Source organism: Mastomys coucha, unplaced genomic scaffold (genome assembly GCF_008632895.1).
Source record: "Mastomys coucha isolate ucsf_1 unplaced genomic scaffold, UCSF_Mcou_1 pScaffold6, whole genome shotgun sequence".
Lineage (NCBI taxonomy): Eukaryota > Metazoa > Chordata > Mammalia > Rodentia > Muridae > Mastomys > Mastomys coucha.
This window is the reverse complement of record NW_022196912.1, coordinates 115,581,856-115,603,839: the sequence shown is the minus strand read 5'-3', so window position 1 is coordinate 115,603,839 and position 21,984 is coordinate 115,581,856. Positions and strand designations below refer to the sequence as shown.

General features: G+C 45.9%; 1 protein-coding gene across 2 annotated transcripts in view; it reads left to right on the top strand.

The window, feature by feature from the left end:
• Fbln5 (fibulin 5) overlaps window positions 1-21,509 on the top strand; it is a 74,079-nt gene extending 52,570 nt beyond the window's left edge. For both annotated transcript variants that reach the window (XM_031356000.1, XM_031355999.1), the window contains exons 6-11: window positions 1,375-1,491; window positions 5,222-5,341; window positions 8,841-8,963; window positions 10,146-10,272; window positions 13,531-13,726; window positions 20,568-21,509. In XM_031356000.1, coding sequence (XP_031211860.1) covers window positions 1,375-1,491; window positions 5,222-5,341; window positions 8,841-8,963; window positions 10,146-10,272; window positions 13,531-13,726; window positions 20,568-20,729 — 845 coding nt within the window. In that variant the 3' untranslated portion in view covers window positions 20,730-21,509. The remainder of the gene's footprint in view (window positions 1-1,374; window positions 1,492-5,221; window positions 5,342-8,840; window positions 8,964-10,145; window positions 10,273-13,530; window positions 13,727-20,567) is intronic.
• Window positions 21,510-21,984: the final 475 nt, after the last annotated feature.

Here is a 21,984-nt window from a genome sequence, read left to right as displayed (position 1 = left end):
CAGAACTCTTCTTTCTCTTTAACATGTAGGTTCCATAGCTATCCATTATAACTTCTGTACACAGTTGGAGACCTTACCTTTTTCAGAAAAATGAAGGATAGGGCCTCCTTCCTAAATACCCCCAAGGAGAGGGTACATTCTCTGCCTCTGATGCCTCTCCAGGCACTGGTGCTGTTCCCAACTGTGTCCCGGGAGGAGGTCAGAATTAGCAACTGTACAAGTCAAAACATTTTCTAAGTAGAAGCTGCCCACCTCAGAGGAATGTAGTTGGGCCATGTTAAAAGCAAATTGGACAGAGATAAAACAGAATCACAAGGTAGGACAAAAAAATGCGGTGAGGGCTTAAAAAAAAAAATAGGCAATGGGTTGGGCTGAGCTGGTGGTGGAGGAATTCTTCTAGATAGTAGATAGTAGAACCTAGGCACAGGGATCAAGGTATGAAGAGTGCTATCTATATGTTTCTAAGAGCTGAGGTTCCAGGGAGGGGATGTTAGGATTCTACATCGCTGAAGGGATGACGGAAATCTCAGTGACTGCCTCAGTCAGATCATCTGGTCCCAGCTGAGCCTACGTAAAGGAAGGACACTGTCCTCCCAGAGAATGGAGAATGGTGGTTTCACTGGAGGCTCCCTGCCTAATTTAAGGAGTGAGTTGTCCAGCCTATCACAGGCTTTTAGCCCAGGATGTTATAAAGTGTTTTTTCAATGACATCAGGCTCCTCATAGGCTGGTGCGTGTTACAGGGAGGTCATATGGCACAGCTCTGCTGGAAGCATACACTCCCCATCGTATTGCTACTTTCCATGGCTCAGATGTCTATATCATGTCCACTCCAGAGCTGAGGTGAGCACAAACATCCTTTCATCACCACATTCGTAGATCTTACTGTCGGACTGACTGCCCAGCTCATTCTGGTGGCCCGGCGTCCTGTTCCTGCCATCTGGACATAGTCATGGTTACTAGAGCTGGCAGACAGTTCATTAGAGTGCTCCTGCTGATTCTTTTACATGCTAAGCTAACTTGTTTATGTCCAGGGTACTGAAAGGATCATAGAGAATCATAGTATTGAACTTAAGTCTTAGTGAAGCCATCTTGTGTAATATCCCTATCGAAGCAGAAAAATTTGCCACAAACTTCAGGATAGGTTCAGTTGTTCATGCAACAGAGATTGTTTGGGGAAGTAGAGGGTTACAAGGAAACTGAGCACTGTGGTCCAGTGGGTTCATCATTCCCGAAACTTAGTAGGTTCTATCTAAGCATCCATCTCCTTTTGGAGCCCTTTCTGGTCCTGTCCTAGAAGAGGGAGACAACAATACTAGGCTGATGGTGGCCTCAGGGAAAAGCCCCGTCTTACCTTGCCTGCATTTGTTTCTAGATATTGATGAATGTCGCTATGGTTACTGCCAGCAGCTCTGTGCAAATGTTCCGGGATCCTATTCCTGTACATGCAACCCTGGTTTCACCCTCAACGACGATGGAAGGTCTTGCCAAGGTACGTGATGTGCACGATAACTTGGACACAGCATGAGACTGTGTCCCTCGGAGCCTGACAGTTGATGTTTGCAAAACACGTGTCATTATTAAAGTCTGTCCTCATTCCTAGTCACTACCCGCTTAGCCCCCAATGCATATAGAAACCTGACACTAGAGCTGGTGATGTAGATGAAAGAGCTCAAAATGTGCTCAGAATCGCAGAGGGTAAAGCCACAGCCATTTATCAGAACAGCATGGCATGGGGTTGTGATCCGCCTGGGATTCTGTGTCTGCTAGCTGGAGTGGCTTTCAAGGCTCCTGAGCTCTGATGAATCACAAAACAAACACTACACACCATGCAAATGTGTGCTGTTTCCAGATCTCTCTCAGGAAGTTTTCCTCTGGTCTATATCAGAAGTACCTATCACCCAGCACAGGCAAGGGTGGGCTACCTTTCATGACCCCCTCAGAAGGCTCCACAAAGCAGATTAAAACAAAGGTACTTTCTGGTTTTCACACGATTGTTTCCAACATGGATCAGTAAGAAAAGCGATCTGCGCGTCTATCATGGTCCTATTGGAAGGCTTCTGCTCCGGAAGTCAATGAAGGCCTTAAGACCCAAGAACTAATGTAAGTCATGATCTGGTCTGAGTTCTACCTCTGGCTCCAACCTCCGGTCCCTAGCACTGGCCAGGTCTGGATGGAGCCACAGGATGAGGCCTTTATTGGAGTCTGCCACTGGCTTTCACAGGCCCATTTCCTTGTCACACACTCTTGAGTGAGTTCTGGCACGCAGGCCCTTGGCCAGCTATTTAGAGGGTATTATGTCTCCATTAGTTTAATCATATCTAAATCACTGGGTAAACAGGAAGGCACTAGCCTTCCAGGGTTTGATCCTGGATTCTTTATGAGGCTCCTTTTAAAGCTGGTCCTGCTAATTGTTCCAAGAAGCCCCTGCCTGGGCTTCTTTTGCAAGGAGTAGTTTTTTTTTTTTTGTCTGAGAGCAGAGTTGGATAGGAATTTGAGGAAATACATAAAACAGGGCCCTTCCTTCCTGCTGGAGCAGGGAGCAGGCGTCTGGCTCCCTTGCTGTTACGATAGGCTGCTTAGGGCTGGTGACAAGGTCTCGGGGCCAAGGCTGAGGTTGGAGGTGCCAGCCCAGATTTTCCCTCCGAGGCTGGCACAGTATACTCAGGCGATACTTAGGTTTGGACATAGGCACTTGGCCACACCTGGGCACTTGGCCACCAGGATATTGCATCAGCAGGACCCACAGGTCACACCGGCTGTTATAGATTCTGTCAAGCTTTTGCAATCCTTCCACCTCATGTCTCCTCAAAGGGCTTATGCCCTGTAAAACCTCACTGACCCTATCAATAGTCTTATAGACACGAGAGTGTTTGTGGCCACGATCTGCAGATAAAGAAACTGACTCTCACAAAGGTTAAGCCACTTGGTCAGAGTCAGGTGGCTTGATTGTGGCAGAGTTGAGAGGAAGGCCAAGGGTTCAGTGAGTAAGTTGGGGCACCTTGCCCTCAGGATTCAGGCTGCTGGCCAGTAAAGCCCCATGGATCCTCCGATCTCCACCTCTCTAGCTCTGCCCGTAGCTCATGCAACCATGCCTGGCATTTTATGTGGGTGCCGGGGATCTGAGTTCAGCTCTTCATGCTAACACAACAGCACTTTTCAGACCGAGCTACTGCCTCAGTTTCCTGCCCTTGGAATTTTGAAGAAACCATTGGAAAATCTGGCAGAGAGAGGCAGTTAGGGTGCAAGGGGTTTAACCCTTTGTGTTCTATCAGAAGTAGTTTTGAACTATGGAAGCAGTATTGAGCTCACTCATCACCAATTGGCAAGTGTCTGGCAGAAACTGAGGACACCAGCACCCAAAGTGCAGCAACACTGGCCTGTCTAAACTGGTATGTAGTTTAGTATACTAGGGACATGTTCCTGCCCAGTCCCGCCCCTGTCTGGATGGAGAAATGCCCAGCTCCCATGAGTGCTGGGTGCGTGGGCACCAGGGCAGCCTGGTATCTCACCAGACCCTTCCTACATGGCTGTTCATTTGTTTGTTTTTCCTCTTAGGGCTCCAGAGTTGGCAGGAAGCAGGCACTTTGTGGGCATGGGATCAGCCTTCCCCTATATGAGGCCCCTCAAAAGCTGCTTACCACAAAGGCCTTTACTTCTGAGGACATTCAAAGCTCTTTTCAGAGCCTTAAGAGACTTAACTGGACTTGTGAAGTGGAAAAAAATCTCTTAACTAGAACTGCCACCAGAGACATGTGACATGTGGGAGGGAGTACTTGCCAAGGGTCAGTTGATGCCAGCGTCAGAAAGATTTCCTTCCCTCTGTTTGTATTGAGATATACAAAATGAGTCCCGTGGATTATGAGGGGATTCCTAAGCTGTAGTTCTAACCAGGCCCTTGTTGACATGTGAACTGGGGGCATGTCTCTTAATGTTCAGAAGCATTAAAATAGCTCTGCTGATGTATAATTGACACACAGTACAGCATATGAAACCATCGCCACACTGAGGAGGGATCTGCCATTACTCTTGTACCCTTTCCTTCCCTTTCCCTACGTAACATGGAGAGTGGGGGAGGGGCAGTGGTCTGAAAGCAGAATTGTTACAAGGATAACCAGCTAGGCTGTTTATTCATAACAAACATATTCGCAGAATTGCTGTGATTATTTATCTGACACAAGTCAGTGAGAATGAGAGAGGAACAAATCAGAGATGGGAAAGAGTGAGTTCTGCCTGGGAATTCTGCAGGTGAGTCTGGGAGAGCGGACTTCCTGGTAGGTACAAGTGTGCACACACAGAGATGCAGCGTGTGACATGTTCATCTCCCTCTGGCTTACCACTCTAGAAGGGACTGCATACGGAGGCTCTCGCTCTTCAGGGTACATGTTGGGGATGGTCCTAGTTGCTCTCCCTGGGGTTATGATAAAGCTGGGCAGTGGTGGCCCACGCCTTTAATCCCAGCACTTGGGAGGCAGAGGCGAGGGGATTTCTGAGTTCGAGGCTAGCCTGGTCTACAGAGTGAGTTGCAGGACAGTCAGGGCTATACAGAGAAACCCTGTCTCGAAAAACAAACAAACAAACAAGTATCCTGATGGAGCAACTTAAAAGACAAAGGACTTACGGTTCAAGACAAAAGGCTATATAGTCCACCATCATGTCAAGACCACAGCAGGAGGAGGCAGCTGGTCTCATGGCACCCACGGTTAAGGAGTAGAGAGTGGTGAAACCTAGTTCTTGCTCACTTTCTCCATGTATTCAGCCCAGGATCCAAGTACAGAGGATGGTGCTGCCCACTTCAATAAAGTAACTCAACCTAATCCCTCTCAGGCATGGCCAGAGGCTACATTCCTTATAGGTGTGCCTGAAGGCTCATCTGGATCCTGTAAATTGACAGTTAATATAGTCTCACAGAACATGAGATCGTGGTCTGATGGGTCCTGGGTGGGGAATGGCAGGTGCCTGGGAATCTGGGCTCTTGGTGAGAGATTTTGCTGCCAGTTCATGTTTCTGCCTTGTGTGTGTGTGTATGTGTGTGTATGTGTGTGTATGTGTGTATGTGTGTGTGTATGTGTATGTATGTGTGTGTATGTGTGTGTATGTGTATGTATGTGTGTATATATGTGTATGTGTGTGTATGTGTGTGTGTATGTGTGTGTGTTTGCTTGTTTGTTTTCCTTTGGTTTTTGGTCACGCTAATAGCGATGCGCTTTGGTTTTGTACAGATGTGAACGAGTGCGAAACCGAGAATCCCTGTGTTCAGACCTGCGTCAACACCTATGGCTCTTTCATCTGCCGCTGTGACCCAGGATATGAACTTGAGGAAGATGGCATTCACTGCAGCGGTAATGGGATGGGCATTGGAGCTGTCCACCTGTTCAGAGATCCGGGGCTGGGCCAGGGATTGATCACAGGTGTTTCCTCTGCTTTCCTGGTTGTGTGTCTAGCTGGAGACATTTGCCAGTGTCATGGCAACATAACCACACAGAACACAGATGAGTCACTTCCCGAGACGTGGAGTTCAGTCTTACCTTCCTGGTCATCTGACTTTAATGAAAAGTCAGTACAGCCAGTGTCTGGATCTGGGATGGAGTCGGGGAGAGAACTTGCCCAATTCTGCCAGTTGATCTGAGTTATATGTCCTTTCCCAGCACTGGCCCCAAACCTGAAAATGGTGTAGACGATGTTTATGGAGGACTGTGATTTAGAGGTAACTGAATTTGCCACTATGTTGGAAGGACATTGAGTGAATAAATCATACATATACATGCACATACTTTGGGAATGTCATAAAATAATCATGGCCCAGCACTAGGCCTGGCACATAGTCAGCATTAAATTTAAATGAAATGAACATGAAATTTAAATACATTTCATCCAAGCCCAGGTGCTGTTATTCTCTTCTCAGGCTAGTTTCTTGATTCTGTTGTAATTATCTTATTAACTTTTTCACCTCCTCCTCCTCTTCTTTCTCCTCCTCCTCCTCCTTCTGTTTCCTCCCAGAAAGTTTAATTCCTAGATAGTCAGAAAACTACCATTAAAGTTAGAACTTTTTAAAATTAAGAAACACATTACATTTATATTTAGTCTGTGGCATCCCACACAACACAGATCCATGGGTTCATTTGTATGTGTCTCTGTGTCTCTGTCTGTCTGTCTGCCCTGCCCCTCTGTTCTTTGTAAATTTTTTGTTAAAGGTAAAATCATCCCACCAGTTTTAATGTTCTCTGCTATTGTAAATTAGCTCAGTCCACATTAATAATGTTTCCTGTGATCTTTCAAAATGAAAGCAGGCAGTGCCCTAGGTGTGAAAATTATCCAGCAGAATGTAAAGAGTCCCAATCTCGAGTTTCACCATGATGGGAACCTACAGAGGTTCACCGTGATGGGAACCTACAGAGGTTCACCGTGATGGGAACCTACAGGGTTTCACCGTGATGGGAACCTACAGAGGTTCACCATGATGGGAACCTACAGAGGTTCACTGTCATGGGAACCTACAGGGTTTCACCATAATTGGAACTTACAGAAGCTGTGAATGAAGCTTGTTTACCAGCTTCCCTTGGGACTGGAATGTTCTAGGGACAGAGTTCTCAGAAACAAATGGTCACCTCTCTCCAGGGTCAGGCCACCCTCAGAGTCACAGCAAGCAGTTACAGAGCCTCAGCCTGATTAAATACCAGCCCCACATACAGAAGTAAAAGGCCCAAAGGCATGAAAAGCCCCTTTCTTCCTCTGTTACAATTCTTTTCATGGCACTTCATAGGGAGTCTGAGCCAAAGAACTGAGGGATGTGGAGAGCTTTGCATTATGGGATCGGATTAGTACTTTCCCTGGAATTATCTGAAATCCCATAGATGTTATTGACCACTGTCAGGACCTTGAGGTAGGGACCCTGAAGCCAGATGGAGCTGGGTTCAAACTCTGCCTCTGTGAGTCATCGCTACTTGCCATGGCCAAGGGGCTTTTCAAACCTCATTTTCCTTCTTGTTAAATAACTGTCTTCATGGAGTGGTTGTAAAGACTAGACAAATTGGTGTTCCTCAATGCCATGGTCACTTAATGAATTTTTCCTAAGTATTAGGGACTCTGGCCTTCACAAGGAGCTCAAATCCTTTCTAGTTTGGCAGAATTTCTCTTTTGATCCTACATGACCTATATATCCTCCATAGTCACTGAATACCACCTTCTACCAACTGTACTGGGAACCCTGGCTTCAGCAGGCCTTGTACACAACTAGACGCGGCCTAGGGACTGTGTTTTGTGCGCTTTATTCTAGATACTGGGACATTATTCTTAGTTGGCTCTCAAAGCTGGGGTAGCCCCTCTTTGCAGCACCAGGTCCCCCTAAGTCTTGTCCCTGTGTCCTTCCAGGATTCGCTAAGCCATACTGATCCATGTGAGATAGGGTTTCACATGGAGGAATGGAAATGGCCTAATGTGTACTCCCTGCCAGACACCTGGCTTCTATTTCAGCTTTTCAGTGGAGGGTGGAGCCATAGCTCTTTGTGGGGAAAAAACTTTCTGGGGTTTCTGGAATTGCAGATATTAAGACAAACCAGAGTATAGTGAGTTAGGGACCCTCCTTCACCCAGTAGGAGGTCGGGTGGTTCCTTCACCCAGTAGGAGGTCGGGTGGGCTTTTCCTTCCTATCCTACTCTGGAGCAAACTTTGCTGGGATATTTCTCGCACTTTGGCACTCCCAGATCTGATGATTTTAGATCCTGAGCAGCTGTTACTCAGGGGATGGTACCTCATCATGTGCTCTGAGACGCCACATTCAGATCTCTGATCTCCTATTTAATCATTTGATCTATGAACTTGGTCTAGTTGTGAAAATCCTGTGAGCCTCATTTAAAAAATGTTTTTAATTCAAATAGTCATAACACCTTCTTCTCAGGGTTGAGGTGGAGATTAAATATGATGAGCATTTAATGTGGTGGTTGACACATAGTAGGCCTTGGGAACTGATAGATATCACTACTAACGTCTAGTAAAGGAGTTCATGAAACCTGCAAACTACACAGAAACAATTGGAGACATGTCATGATATGCTGGAGCTAGAGACCCCCAGATTCCTCTGCAAAGCTGGTTGGGGATTAGATAATACTGGAGTATGCTAACTCCAGTTAGTGAATTACATCCTAAATCCATTGGCTCTTCATCCATGGGCAAGAGGCAGCTCAGAAAAAATGGGGAGAGGTTCCCTTCTTGGATAAAGAAAGCATTAGTCATGTGATATGTGGGTTCTTCAAAGACAAAGCGTCAGTCTCCTTCATTCCAACACTCTCTTGGGGTGATCTGAGCCATCAGTGGTCTATGAGCTACAGTGTAGTCAGAGGGCCTGTCACAGGGGAACCAGCCAAAGCAAGTTTTTGGGAAACAACAAATGCAAGAAAAACATGTTTTCTTTGGCATGCCTGTCAAATGAGGCGCAAATGGGGCCTGTATTGCCAAATTCTGTCTGTGTGTTCAAGAATTGGCTTTTCTGGAATGCCTGCTCCTATGTCAGCTGCCAAGGTCTATGCAGAGTAATGGTAGCATTGTTGGGACAGTGCTGCCCCCTGCCCTCCTCTGCAGAATGGTTCCAGGCTGGCTAGAGACTGCTGTATCTGTTGTTCTAAGGAACATCTGAGGTAGCCAGGCCACCAGAGGCATTGTGCCTGCTCTGCTCCTTGAATCAAATATCAATGGATGTCCTTACAGGGAGTAAGCTCGCCATCAATCCGTAAATGTGATAGATGAAGAAGTAAATTGGCAACCTTGCAGGGTTGAAGTCGTTGTCTCTTAGGAAAGAGAAGTAGTCAGTGAAAATAACCAACAGCTATACCTTGTTCCTTTCAGATATGGACGAGTGCAGCTTCTCCGAGTTCCTCTGTCAACATGAGTGTGTAAACCAGCCGGGCTCATACTTCTGCTCATGCCCTCCAGGCTACGTCCTGTTGGATGATAACCGAAGCTGCCAGGGTAAGGCTACCCACAGGGGCTGGATGGAACTGATGCAGGTGGGCATCTGGATGTCTCCTCCTGTGGAGCTGGCACAGGTGGGCATCTGGAAGTCTCCTCCTGTGGAGCTGGCACAGGTGGGCATCTGGATGTCTCCTCCTGTGGAGCTAGCACAGGTGGGCATCTGGATGTCTCCTCCTGTGGAGCTGGCACAGGTGGGCATCTGGATGTCTCCTCCTGTGGAGCTGGCACAGGTGGGCATCTGGATGTCTCCTCCTGTGGAGCTGGCGCAGGTGGGCATCTGGATGTCTCCTCCTGTGGAATCTTGTTGCTTCAGGAAGATGGCAGATTTGGGTGTGGTTGGGCCTGGAAGATCTGGGCAGGATGTCTCAGTGGACTGTCCTCTGGCCAGAAGAAGGGGTATTTACACGTCTAGAATGAACTCTGTAGAAGTAGACGGCACTTTCTGAGGGATGTTTTTTTTATCTTGCCAGGCAGATAGACCTATGCAACCCCAAGGATGATTACTTTGGACCTAACCAAGGCCTCTTTTAGCTAGGTCCCACTGAGTGATCAGTGTGGGCTTTCTGGTGCTGCCTTGAAGGCAGCTTGTCTAGCTGGCTCTCTCTGACTTTCTAGAGATTGAATACTGGTTTCCTCACAGGGTCTAGACCCTGAATAAAAAAATGGCTAATTCTTCTCCAGATTGATAGTCCCGCACTTGAGCCCTTGCAGAATGACTGCACCTTTATTAATCTTATTCCCAACAACAAGCAAGAATTATTCATGGTGGTGATGGACATCAGAAATGTTACTCGAAGTACTATAAACGTGGGCTTTTTGGCTTACCTCATCCACTAGCCACTTTAAAAATAATATAGACAAACAGATAGAGTTAATTTTAATGCTATATTTTGTTTAAAGCCATGGGTCCAAACATTTTATAGTATTAATATATACTCAATATAAAAGTCCCTGATAAGATGCTATAAATTCTGTTTACTAAGTCACAGAGATCTTGTGTCTATTTCCTGTCCCAAGCACATCTCAATTTTTACTACCCATGTTTTGAGTGCCCAATAACTGTGTGGAGTCAATGGCTGCCATATTGGATGACAAGATGCAAGGGGCTTTCACTCTCATCCCACCCCTAACAGCTGGTCCAGGGCCAACACCATGCTTCTTCTCCACCCTGCATTTCAGATATCAATGAGTGTGAGCACCAAAACCACACGTGCACCCTCCTGCAGACTTGCTACAATCTACAAGGGAGCTTCAAATGTATTGATCCTACCCGCTGTGAAGAGCCTTATCTGCTGATTAGTGAAAAGTAAGTCAAGGTTAATCCTTGGGAAGTGGAAGGGCATGGAGACCTGGCTCAGGAGGCTGTCAGTATCTTATAAAGGGAGTTTCCTGAGCCAAGGAGTCAGGAGATCTGCCCTAATCGAGTTTCTGAAGTCCTAAAGGCAGACCGGTTACTAAATCGTCACATGGCTAGTAATAACATTGAGAAGACAGCTTCAACAATGGTGGCACTGGGATGTCTTTTGCAGGCCTGGAGTCCTCTGTGTTTCTTTTCTTTCCCCTTACCCCTGCCTCACCCACACCCCATGCTGGCCCATCTCTGTTCCTCATCCCGCATGCAAAGCATACATGCACAGCATACAGCACATACCCGTACATTCTTTCTACAGTCAGCTATGAGCTCCCTTCCCCCTAGCAACTGCAAACCCTCACAGTGGAGCTGAAGGACTGGATCAGCCACAGACATCCTATTCTTCTCTCAAAGAAGATTCAGGCCTTACCAATGAAATTCCTGCTTTGATTAAAAAAAAAAAAAAAGACCAAAGAAGAGGACAAAGTCAGGACTTGGGGCTCCTTTGGAGGTATTGTCATGTGTTGCTATAAGCACTACTTCCAAGAAATTATTTAGAACAGGGACCTTCTAGTTTCTGATTCCAGATCCCCAAGTAGCCCAGTAGCCCGTTAAGCCACTCTCCATGTTTGGGTCTCTCTGGTTTTGTCTGTTCGGGAACTGATGTTGACCCACTGGCAGGCTTGATTAGATGCTACCAGTGAAACCTCTGCCCTGAAAATGCTTGGCAACTTCCTCCTTCTAAGCCCCAGGGCCACTTGATGGCCATCTGCTTCCAGCTCCTTGTCTGCTCAGGAGTCCTGTACAGGAGGACTGCCAGCTGGAGCAGGTTGTGTTCTCACCTTGACCAACACCCAGTGGGCTGAGCCTCCCTCCCAGCATTTGTGCATATACTTTCTGCCAGATGGAAGGCATTTCTTCCATCTCCTCGTGACCAGACCCACCCCGTCTTTTCAGATCTCTACTCAGTGTCCTTCTCCCAGCTGTTCATGATCCTCTTCAGCTGGGAGCCATCACTCCCTTTTCCAATTTTCTTTTCGGAAACAATTATTTTTCTCTCTGACATGTGACGTTTTAATGTGATCATTTTGGCACCAGGGATATTTTGGCTTGGCAGCTCGGTTGTAGTCTTTAACAAAATGATACTTGGATGACTCTTTGTAGTCTTTTGCTTGTTAACTGTTACTGGTGCTCTGTGGTGTGCTAGGTGTTGTGGGGCTTTGCTCTTGAGGAGTCTACGTGGGAGAAGGCACAGGAAAGAAGCAGCCAGCATGACAGCTCCGTTATGGGGGAAGGTCTTCACTAAGAGAGAGAACGTGTCCAGTGACAACTGGAAAAGCCCAGAGCAGAGAGAAGGGAAACAGATTGGACACAGCCAAGGCAAGGGAAGCCAGAGAAGAGTGGAGGAAGCAAGAGCTAGTGCGAAAGCAGGAGGAAGCATAAGAGAGTGTGACCAGAGGGGTGGTCACATCCTGCAGAGAAGGCAAAGCTGCAGGGAGGGGCTCCTTTGGGGGATAGAAAACCTGTTCTACAAGTTCTAGAAGAATGCTTGCTTTTATCTAACCACCAGAAACCCTTTTACAGTCCAGCTTGAGCTCATTTCTGGCAATGTGGGCTTCCTGAGACCACCAAAGGTCTAGGAGAGGAGAAAGACAGCAAGCAGATTGGCTGATGAATGAATACATAAATGAATGATGCAGACTGAGTGAGAAGTTTATAGACAAGGAAAGAGGAAGTTGAACCTGTTCTGGGAATCTAAAGGCCCCACTGAGAGAATGACCTTTGGATAGGGAAGTTGAGTTGATGTTAACTAACAAGAGACTGGAGGAGCAGAGGGAACAGCATGTATGAAGGCAATTAAAGCCAGGGTGGTCTTTAAGCCTACAGGGATCACAGGAAGAAGTTGAGCTCCTTCCCCATAGGAAGGGTAAAGAGAAGTGGCTGAGAAAGTTGGGGGCAGGGTGGACAAATCCAGGAGGCTTGTAGAGTCCATAGAGGCTAAAACTTGAGTTCAGTTTTCATTCAAGCTTCATCGAGTGTGACCACTGAAGAGTGTGTGGGAGATGGTGTCGCCTGACTTAGCTTGACAAAGGGTAATTTGTTAGGAGGCTGTCACAGAGGCCCAGGTGAGAGATGAGTGACAGAGTGGCCAGCACTGAGGGGTGAACACTGTTATTTCTAGGTCATTGTCCCTTAACTCCAGTCTACCTGCAAAAACTGTCAGTTCCACTTCCAAAATAAATTCGAAGTCCAGATGCCTTTTTGTATCTACCTCTTGTTGTGAACTCTGCCCCATGAGGGGGTTTCAGGAATGGAGGAAGGATGGATAAGCCAGCAGGTATCTCTAGTAGGCATCCTCCGCAACAGATGCCTATGTTATTCCTAGGGTTAGAAATTATCTGCTTTGTATTATAAATGTTTGTGTTTAAATATGTTTATTTTTCCTATTAGAAAGTAAACTTCTTGAGGGCATGGGTGTTACTTAATGTTGAATTTCTGAAGTGTCCAGTGAGTTCTGAGCTCTTAAATTAGAGTCCATGCATGCTGAGCTGAGTGCTATGGAGAATGTAAAGGATCCTTGAGAACCATCAGCCTGATAGAATTTTCATTTTTTAAAAAAGTGTATATGGGTATATTTGTGTGCATGTTATTGCCATATGTATGCCTGGTCCTAGAAGAGGCCAGAAGAGACATCAGATCACCCTGGCAATGGAGTTCCAGACAGTTGTGAGCTGCCATGTCTTGGAATGGAGTGAAGATAAGATTGTGAGCTGCCATGAGAGTGTTGGGAATCAATCCTGGGTCCTCTAGTCCAATGCTTTTAACCGCTGAGCCATCTCTCCAGCCTCTACTTTTAAATATTTTTTAATGCATGTCCTTGACTGGGAAGTGAGGGCTATGTGACCATCAGCACATGTCTGAATACATAACACATGTGACGCATACTAGAGAATGTTCCAGGGTTCTGAAGACCAGAGATCCAATTACATTCTTTAGTAGCCAGAATATCTGATGCCAGGAAAGCTACTGTCTAGGAAGCAGATCTCATCTACATTCTAGAAAGCCTTCAGATTAGAACTGGGAGCAGAGGTGGTCTCCAGTTACACCACTGCATGATAAAAGCAACTTGACTTTGTTTCCAAGTGAGGGAGGAGGCACAGCCAGTGCCTGGAAAGGATTTGCTGAGTACTCACATGGTTTCTCTCCTGTCAGCCGCTGTATGTGTCCTGCTGAGCATACTGGCTGCAGAGACCAGCCATTCACCATCTTGTTTCGGGACATGGATGTGGTATCAGGACGCTCTGTTCCTGCTGACATCTTCCAGATGCAAGCAACTACACGCTACCCTGGCGCCTATTATATTTTCCAGATCAAATCTGGCAATGAGGGTCGAGAGTTCTATATGCGGGTAAGAGGAAGTGTGAACCATGGCTGCCATCGTTAATAGTGGCTATCATCTTTAACAATGACCGCCATCTTTAACAAAGGCCACTGTCTGTGTGTGTGTGTGTGTGTGTGTATGTGTGTGTGTGTGCCCGAGAGAGCTCATGTCATGGCTAAAGTTCATTGTTGATTGTTTTCATTCTATTGCTCTCTACCTTCTTCCTCTGTCCTTGCTATCTGGTGATTTCCATCTTTAATAACAGCCTTGTGTGGTCCAGTCTACAGACACATTTTATGGAAGCAGGTAAGCATATATAGAGATCATATAGGAAGTGTAGAAAGAAGAGAGGAGGTAGGAGCCAGTGCTCAGAGACTCTTGTCTACCACTTTCTGCATGGTCTTCCTTCCTGCCTCCCAGGAGCCTCATTTGTGAAAGGAGAAGTTAGTCCATGACAGATTTTAGTTTCAGAACGATGGAAAAGACTCCACTCCTTTGCTTATACATTTATTTACGTCTTGTCAAGTATATTATACAATTACTATGTGTATTTAAAAGCTGAAAATATAGCACAAAAAAAAAAATCCTATGTCCTCACTCTCCTAGTGTGTACATGCCAGCAAAAAAGAAAAAAAAAAAAAGCTTAGTTCTCAGGTATGGACTCTACTGACTTTACACAGTAGGCATTGGCACTCTTAAAATCTGAACTAATTACAGTGAGGTATAATGTCTTCCTTGGCACTTGTCACATCTCAAGTGCTATTGCACCTGTAGCTATGAATAGAATAGCTCAGATACAAAACACTGTAAAAAGTTTGAAAACATTATAGCACATGTCCTAAAATGTGTTTACTTTGCATAATAAATTGTGTTCCTTTAATATTATGCCACATTTATATCTTTATACTATAATACTATGCTGTGGGTATACCTTTGTACCACACCGTGGATATATCTTTAGTACTATGACATGTATGTGACTGGACTTCTCATTTCTTCAGTCCCTGGAATGACTATACTAGTCTATAACCATTTTTGTCACATTGTAGTATACATGCAAACACTTGTCAGGGGAAGATTCTAAAGCTTCATGTCTATGATGACCTCTTTCAGGTGCTGAAGCTGAGGTAATATGTACCTGAGCTCTCTGCATTGGGAGTTGGAGACAGGGATCTCTCAAACTTACTGGCCAGCCAGCTTAGCTGAATTGGTGAGCTTCTGGCTCAGTGAGAGATCCTGTCTCAAAAAAGAAGTGGACCCAGGCATGGTGGCACATCTCTTTAATCCCAGCACTCAGATTGTGGAGAAAGAGGCAGATGGATTTCTGTGAGTTCAGGCTAGCTTGGTTTACATAGCAATGTCTAAGCCATCCAGGACTATAGTGAGACCTTGTCTCAGGGAAGAAAAAGGTAGAAAGTGATTAAGAAAGAAAAAGATACTTGATGTTGACTTCTTGTTTTACATGCATGTACACACATATACATAACACCTACATGTACATGAACACATACATACACACATACACACATAAACACATGTACATACACATGACAGGATATTCCTTTCTGTGGCTCTTGTAACAAATGACCTCAAACCTGGTAGCTTACGACAACAGAAATATTTTTCTTTATACTTTAGAATTCAAAATGTCTGAAATGATTTCTGCATGTACCCCAATGCATTGCAGGGCTGTATGTCCCATGTCTAGAGGAGAAGCCTGTCCTATATCTTCTAGTTTCTGGTGATCGCTATATGTCCTGTGTGTCAGGATTTCTGTTGCTGTGATGAAACATCAAGACCAAAGCAAGCTGGTAGGAAAGGGTTTATTTGGCTTAACTTCCACATTATAGTCCATCATTGAAGGAAGTCAGGGCAGGAATTCAAACAGGGCAGGAGCCTAAAGGCAGGAGCGGATGCAGAGGCCACATAGAGATGCTGCTTATGGCTCCCTCCTAACAGTTTTCTCAGCTTGATTTCTTATAGAACCCAGGATCACCAGCCCAGGCACCATTCACAATAGACTTGGCCCTCCCCTGTAAATTACCAATTAAGAAAATGTCCTACAAGTTTGCCTACATCCCATTTTATAGAAGCATTTTCTCATCTGAGGCTTCCTCCTCTCCAATGATTCTTGCCTCGGTCAGGTTGACATAAAACTATCCAGCACATCCCGACTATGGCCTCGTCACTCCAGGTCACTTATGTATTATTATTTCTGCCTCCTTCTTTGCACATGGCGGAGTACCCTCTGCTGTTTTCTTACAGAGAGCCTTGTGACTTAGGAACACCCGTTTCCCTGGGTTCAGACTCTTAAAGTCATCTTAATTTTTTTTTTCTCACACTATTTACTTCTTGCCTGGATTGAAACCTCACTGTCACAGTTTGGCCCCCTGAACCCAAGAGCCCGTATATGATCCTCTAGAGTCACCATTGGGAACAGGTCTATGGGTGTTTTATACACTTGAGGCCTTTTTGAGGGCCTGACAGAGCCATATCTCTGAACTTCATGCTTGCCTCTGGAGCTCTGTGAATCATAGGGACTAATGTATTCTCACTAGTCCCTAAGACATTATCTACTATCAGCAATAACCTAACAGAATCAGGCCATGTGTGACTACCTGCCTTGTGGAGCTGGTTTAGAGCTGGCTCAGACCAAAGCATAAGGATCAAAGGCTTGGGGAGAAGTTGGCAGAGGTAGTGGAGGACATTCTGTAAGATGAAAGAGATGAATAGATGGTTCATGTGTGTGCATGTGCATGACTGTGTGTGTGTGTGTATGGGTGGGTGGGTGGGTGTCCCCTTCCTTGTCCATCCTTCCTTGAGCTCCTATGCACCAGTGTGTGTAAGAAACTTACTTCTGCCAAGTCTTGATGGACTTACTGTCCTCTCAAGGTAAGTGCAGCCTACCAGTGTCCTTCATCTGGAAACACAGGAGTCCTAGTTGTGGGATAAAGATATGGCCCTCCCCATTTAGGGATTTAAGACTTCACCATTAATTCTTCTTGCCTCAGTTAAACTCCAGCCCCAAGCAGAGCGGGAGCTGTAGAGGCTTCCCCTTCTAGGCAACAGGTCACTTCTTTGAATGCCACCCACTAAAATCCCCCAGGTCCCATAATCACTCTGGTGACCAGCCTGAGAGGTGCCCAGGGATGGTTGAAAAATGAGACTATCCTTTAGATGGAATGGCCAGGAGAGAGACCCCATCCTTTGGAGTTTCCTCTGGGCCCAGACTGTCATAGCAGCTAAAGATCACTGGACACTGAGCTGAAAGCTTATATCTCCCTATGACCACAAAGGACCTGCAAGCTTTTTTATTTTTATTCAGAAGAGGCATAGAAGCAACAAAGGGACATAGGCCTGCCATAAAAATAACCAAAGAGTCTTAGGGATGGGGAGGTAGCCAAGGTCTTCAAAACTGATCCTGAGACCAGAACAAAGGTTTAGGTGAGACTTGCGTAAGTCACAGGGCTTGACGGCGGCACATTGAGACTGGTGGGATCAATGGACTTCTGAGTGGAACTCTGTCCAGAGCTCAGAACTCTGCTCTGGAGGCCACTCCCTTTTGTTTACTGTGACTGGGCTAAGTCATGTTCCTTGTTCTTCTCCAGTTTTCTCCAATCCTGTTATCTTGAGCATGTTATCTAACTGCTTGAAGTCTCAATTTCCTGATCTCTGGAGAAGATCCTAATGTTGTTTGCTTTAGGATTAGCTGAGGTCATTCACTTAGCGTGGCATCCGGAACACGGAATGACTGACAAATGTACAAGGATGAAGGGCATGAAACTGTCAAGCACTTTGCCCATTTTCTTCCCTGCTGCCTCAAACTGTGCACACCTCGGTGACATCATCTCAGCGTGCGTCTGTAAGACTCCAGGAACATTGCTTGACAACTGTCCTACTGTCTGTCTTATTCTCGTTCACCGAAGTCCTTGCTAACTTACATAGAAGCCACAACCTCTGTCTCTTTCAGTGTCAGGTTTCTGATTGCCCCTGGTGAGGCAGTCCTTAGCCCCTTTCTTCCTCTCTGGCAAGGACAGCACTGCCTTTTGCGATTCTCTAGGATTAGAGGCAGGGTGCATAGATGGTGAGATGGACAGGGCAAGATGGACAAACAGGGCCCATATCTTGTCACTGTAGCCAAAAATCATGCCCGTTCTGAGGAAGACACTAAAATCCTTGCTACACCATGTTGGATGATGATGGTGATGATTACCATGTCTATGGATATCCCACTGACTACTTCCCTGTATGGGCAGCAGAGTCTCTGGCTGGCTACTTGCCACAACATACCTCTCTTTCTGGCATTGTAGTCCACATAGATTTTCAGTGGTGACGTTGGCAGGTTTCCCCGGCAACCTGACCAGCAGCCTGGAATGTGGAGTATTCTTGACTTACTCTTCTAATCTTAAGGTCTAAGAGCATCCTGTTGCAATAGAAAATATTTAATAAGTAGCCACTGCTGTTGCCACTGCCGCTGCTACTGCAGTTGTGAGAAAGCCATCACCTCTGAGAGCTTTGAAAAGTTAGGAATGCTACCTAGGGAACTGGAGCATCATGTGGCCATTCAGGTTCTCCCATACTGACGTATAAGAAGCACTTGGGAATAGCATTCTGTCAGCAGACAAGCCATATTATGCTACCAATTACACATGCACACCACCCATCCACATGCAAACATGCATACGTGCTCACAGGTGCATGCATACACACATGAACATATATTATACATACATACCCAAGGATGCATGCACATGCATCTCTACAGGTATAGCTTGTGGAGCCCTACGAGCAGTCTGTCAAGAGCTGAACCTTGGACAGAAGTCTGTATTGGCATTTACTAGGGGGCGTGGAGGCACAGTTAGAGGTAGAAGAAAAAGAAGGAATAGTGTTTAGACTGTGCCACATTATGTTTAATGTCACTATGCCCACAGTGACAGGGATCAGGTGGGCTGTCCTTTCGATTGACTCCACTCTTTCTTTGGTCACCCACTTGCACACTTCTTGTACCTTCACTTATAGCAGAGTTGAATTCAGGCACAGAATTCAGACACAAGCATAATATGGCTTTTCCCCACCCACATACTCTGAGGTGCACATTTGGAACAAACTAACAAAGTCAAATGCATGCCATGCAATAGCAGGGAATGGAGAACCAGAGGACCCATTGATTAAAAAGCCTTTTAGAGTCAGATCCTCTAGTATTGCACTCGTGCATGACCTTATGGGATATAAAGGCCATAGGTCTTAACTTATTTACAGTGTAGGGCTAAGTAATAAGTGGGCAAAAGATATAGACAAATGCCTGGCCTCATATGACCCTCATTTTGGGGTGTGTAAGATCTTAGGGATCAAACCCAGGATTTCATACATACTAGGCAAATATTCCATCTATGAGATATGTTCTCTCCGTTGTTTTGAATTAGTGGTCACCAAAGCCGCCAAACAACCAGGATTCTTAGGACAGGTATTTTAGTAATGCCTTAAAAGCTGATGTGGGGAGGCGGCTGTCCTCAGTCCTAGAAGGCTCTGCCAGTCTGCACTCAATGACTTCCAGGGCCACGTGAGTCTAGCACCATCTCACACACTCAAGACATTGTTCCAGATAATAGCCTGGCAGCTTCTCCCTGCTCCACTCCCCATTCATACACGCATCTCTGCAAACTGTCTTTCTCACAGACATCTTCAGTTCAGGGTACTTAACACCCTGGGCCCTCGTTGAAGCAAACAGTGCAAACTGACAAAATGAATGAATGTGTGAGTGTTGTAGCCATTTTCCTGCACAGCTGTCCCCGCTGAAGTCCTGGCCCTGGACTCTGAGTTTGAAATGGCTGAGAAGGAAATCTGCATAAGGTATCTACACAAGGAGGTACCAATTACGTGGATGCTGGTGGGAATACTGAAAGCTAGTGCCAGGAGGAAATTGCATGGCTGTAACTGCTGATAGCCCAGTGGAGTAGGCAGGCCTAGTGCTAACCTGTCTAACAGCCCCACCTCTGTCACGCCAGTGAGCGTTCTTGGAGGAGGTGCCAAGCTTTATGGGGAGCCTTCCCTTTATGGAGACAAAAGTAAATGCTTGATGTGCCTTGATCCAGGCCAAGTTCCTTGATTTCATGGAGTTTGTTCCTTTCATTTTCTGGGTACTGCAGCTTCTGAGAAGTGATAATCCAGCCTGTTCATGTTCTCACCCATGCTGTTTCCTCTGCCGACACCTGTATCTGTCTGTTGCATTGGTCCTGGCTACCTCTATTTAGGGCATCACAAGGGAGAAGACTCGAAGTCCATCATCTCTTCTGATAATTGTTGAATAATGAAAAGGGGGTGGAGGTTTACAACCAGGCAGAAAAAATGAAATGGAGCTCCCCATCTCTACCCCTGGATGACCCCAATCAATTATTTAACTCAACAGGCCTCTGTTTGTTTGTTTATAGAATGGAATAATGAGATATTCCTTTAGGATAGTCTTTACATAAGGGCAACTGTCCCCCATCCCACCCTCTCCCAGATTTTGGTGCTTTTAGGTCAGCATTTTAAAATTATTTATGTGTCCACCAAGTACCTGGGATCCTGTTAAGTTTAGAGGTCCTAGTTCAATAGATCTTTGGTGAGCCTAGAAGTCCATGTTTCTAAACAATGGTACCACACTGTATTCTAGGGATGCAGAGATGGGCCAAGGCCTTAGGGAATGATCTTTCAGGTGAGACCTGCCAGGTAAAGAGTGGGTAAAGCTGGGAAAAGCTCAGCGCCACTGAGGTGCCCAGGTGGCCTCGCTTCATGGAAGCAGGCTAAACAGCAGCCTCTTGCTGTCACTAGATATCCCTTCCACTAACATCGTATCAGTTTTGACTAGTGCCCCTGGTTCTGTCCACAGCAAACAGGGCCTATCAGTGCCACTCTGGTGATGACACGCCCCATCAAAGGGCCTCGGGACATCCAGCTGGACTTGGAGATGATCACCGTCAACACCGTCATCAACTTCAGAGGCAGCTCTGTGATCCGACTGCGGATATATGTGTCGCAGTATCCATTCTGAGCCTTGGGCTAAGGCCTCCGACACTGCCTTTCACCAGCACCGGAGAGGAAACCAGCAAGAATGAGAGCGAGACAGACATTGCACATTTCCTGTTGACTATCTCCCCGGGGCGTCGGCCTAGCATCCTAGCTGTTCTATTGCAGATGGTCACTCTGAAGGACGTCCTACCCTCAGTTCCTATGATGCAGTTATCCAAAAGTGTTCTCCTTGGCCCCTGATAGGAGGTTGCCAGTGACTCTTCAAGGCCTTCCATTTATTTCCATCTTATTTTTTTAAAAAAGAAACTAGATTAAGTTTGCTGGGGTATGAGTCTGTGTTCAAAGACTGAGCGGCTTGCTCTCACCTCGTCCTCTCCTTCCTCCATCTCTTGCTGCATTGCTGCTTTGCAAAAGTCCTCCTGAGCTCATGGAAAATGCTGGGTATAGCTAGTTTGCTTCTTGCATGTGCTGAGGGGCTATGGGAACACACCACAGCAAGATTGAAGGTTTTTAAAGAGTCTATTTTAAAATCATGTCTGGTGTTTTCAGTGTAAAAGAACTTTTAGTTGTCCTTAAAATTTGTATGAGTGTTTAACCTTTTCTTGTTCATTTTGAGGTTTTAAAGTGGTAGAATTCTTTCCAAAGACCTCAGATACATGTTATGTTCAGTCTTCCCAACCTCATCCTTCCCTGCATCTTAGCCCAGTTTCTATGAAGACCCCTTAATCATGCTTTCTTAAGAGTTTTTACCCAACTGGGTTGGAAGACAGAGGTATCCAGACTGATTAAATATTTGAAGAAATCTTGTGTTTGGTTAATTATGACTCCCTGGATAATTTAGTGCATGGGGTTGGTTTTAATCTGTGTGGTGGCTTGGAAAGTTCTCTGAGGTGAAACCTCCTTCATAACTGAATCAAGATGGCAAAAGATGGGGTGCTGAGAAATAGGGATGGTGGAGAAGTGAGGACCAGCATCCACCTCAAGATTTTTCATAGTTGCTCTGTGTGGGTTCTTATGTCTGTTGTGGGTTCTCTCCAAGGACAGAGGGCAGAAGGCAGAGGGCAGAGGACAGAGGGCACTGGACACAGGGAACAGGGCCAAGGATACAGGCCAGAACATACTCAAATCCCTGTAAACCAGTAAGTGGCCCTTGACCCTCTGTAGAGGGAAGCCTGATTAAGCAGGACCCATCCCCAAGTATGCTATTGGCCCTGCATGGGGCCTGACTTGTTAAAGAGGCATACATAGCAGAGTTGAGGATGAATTGTCAGAGAGAA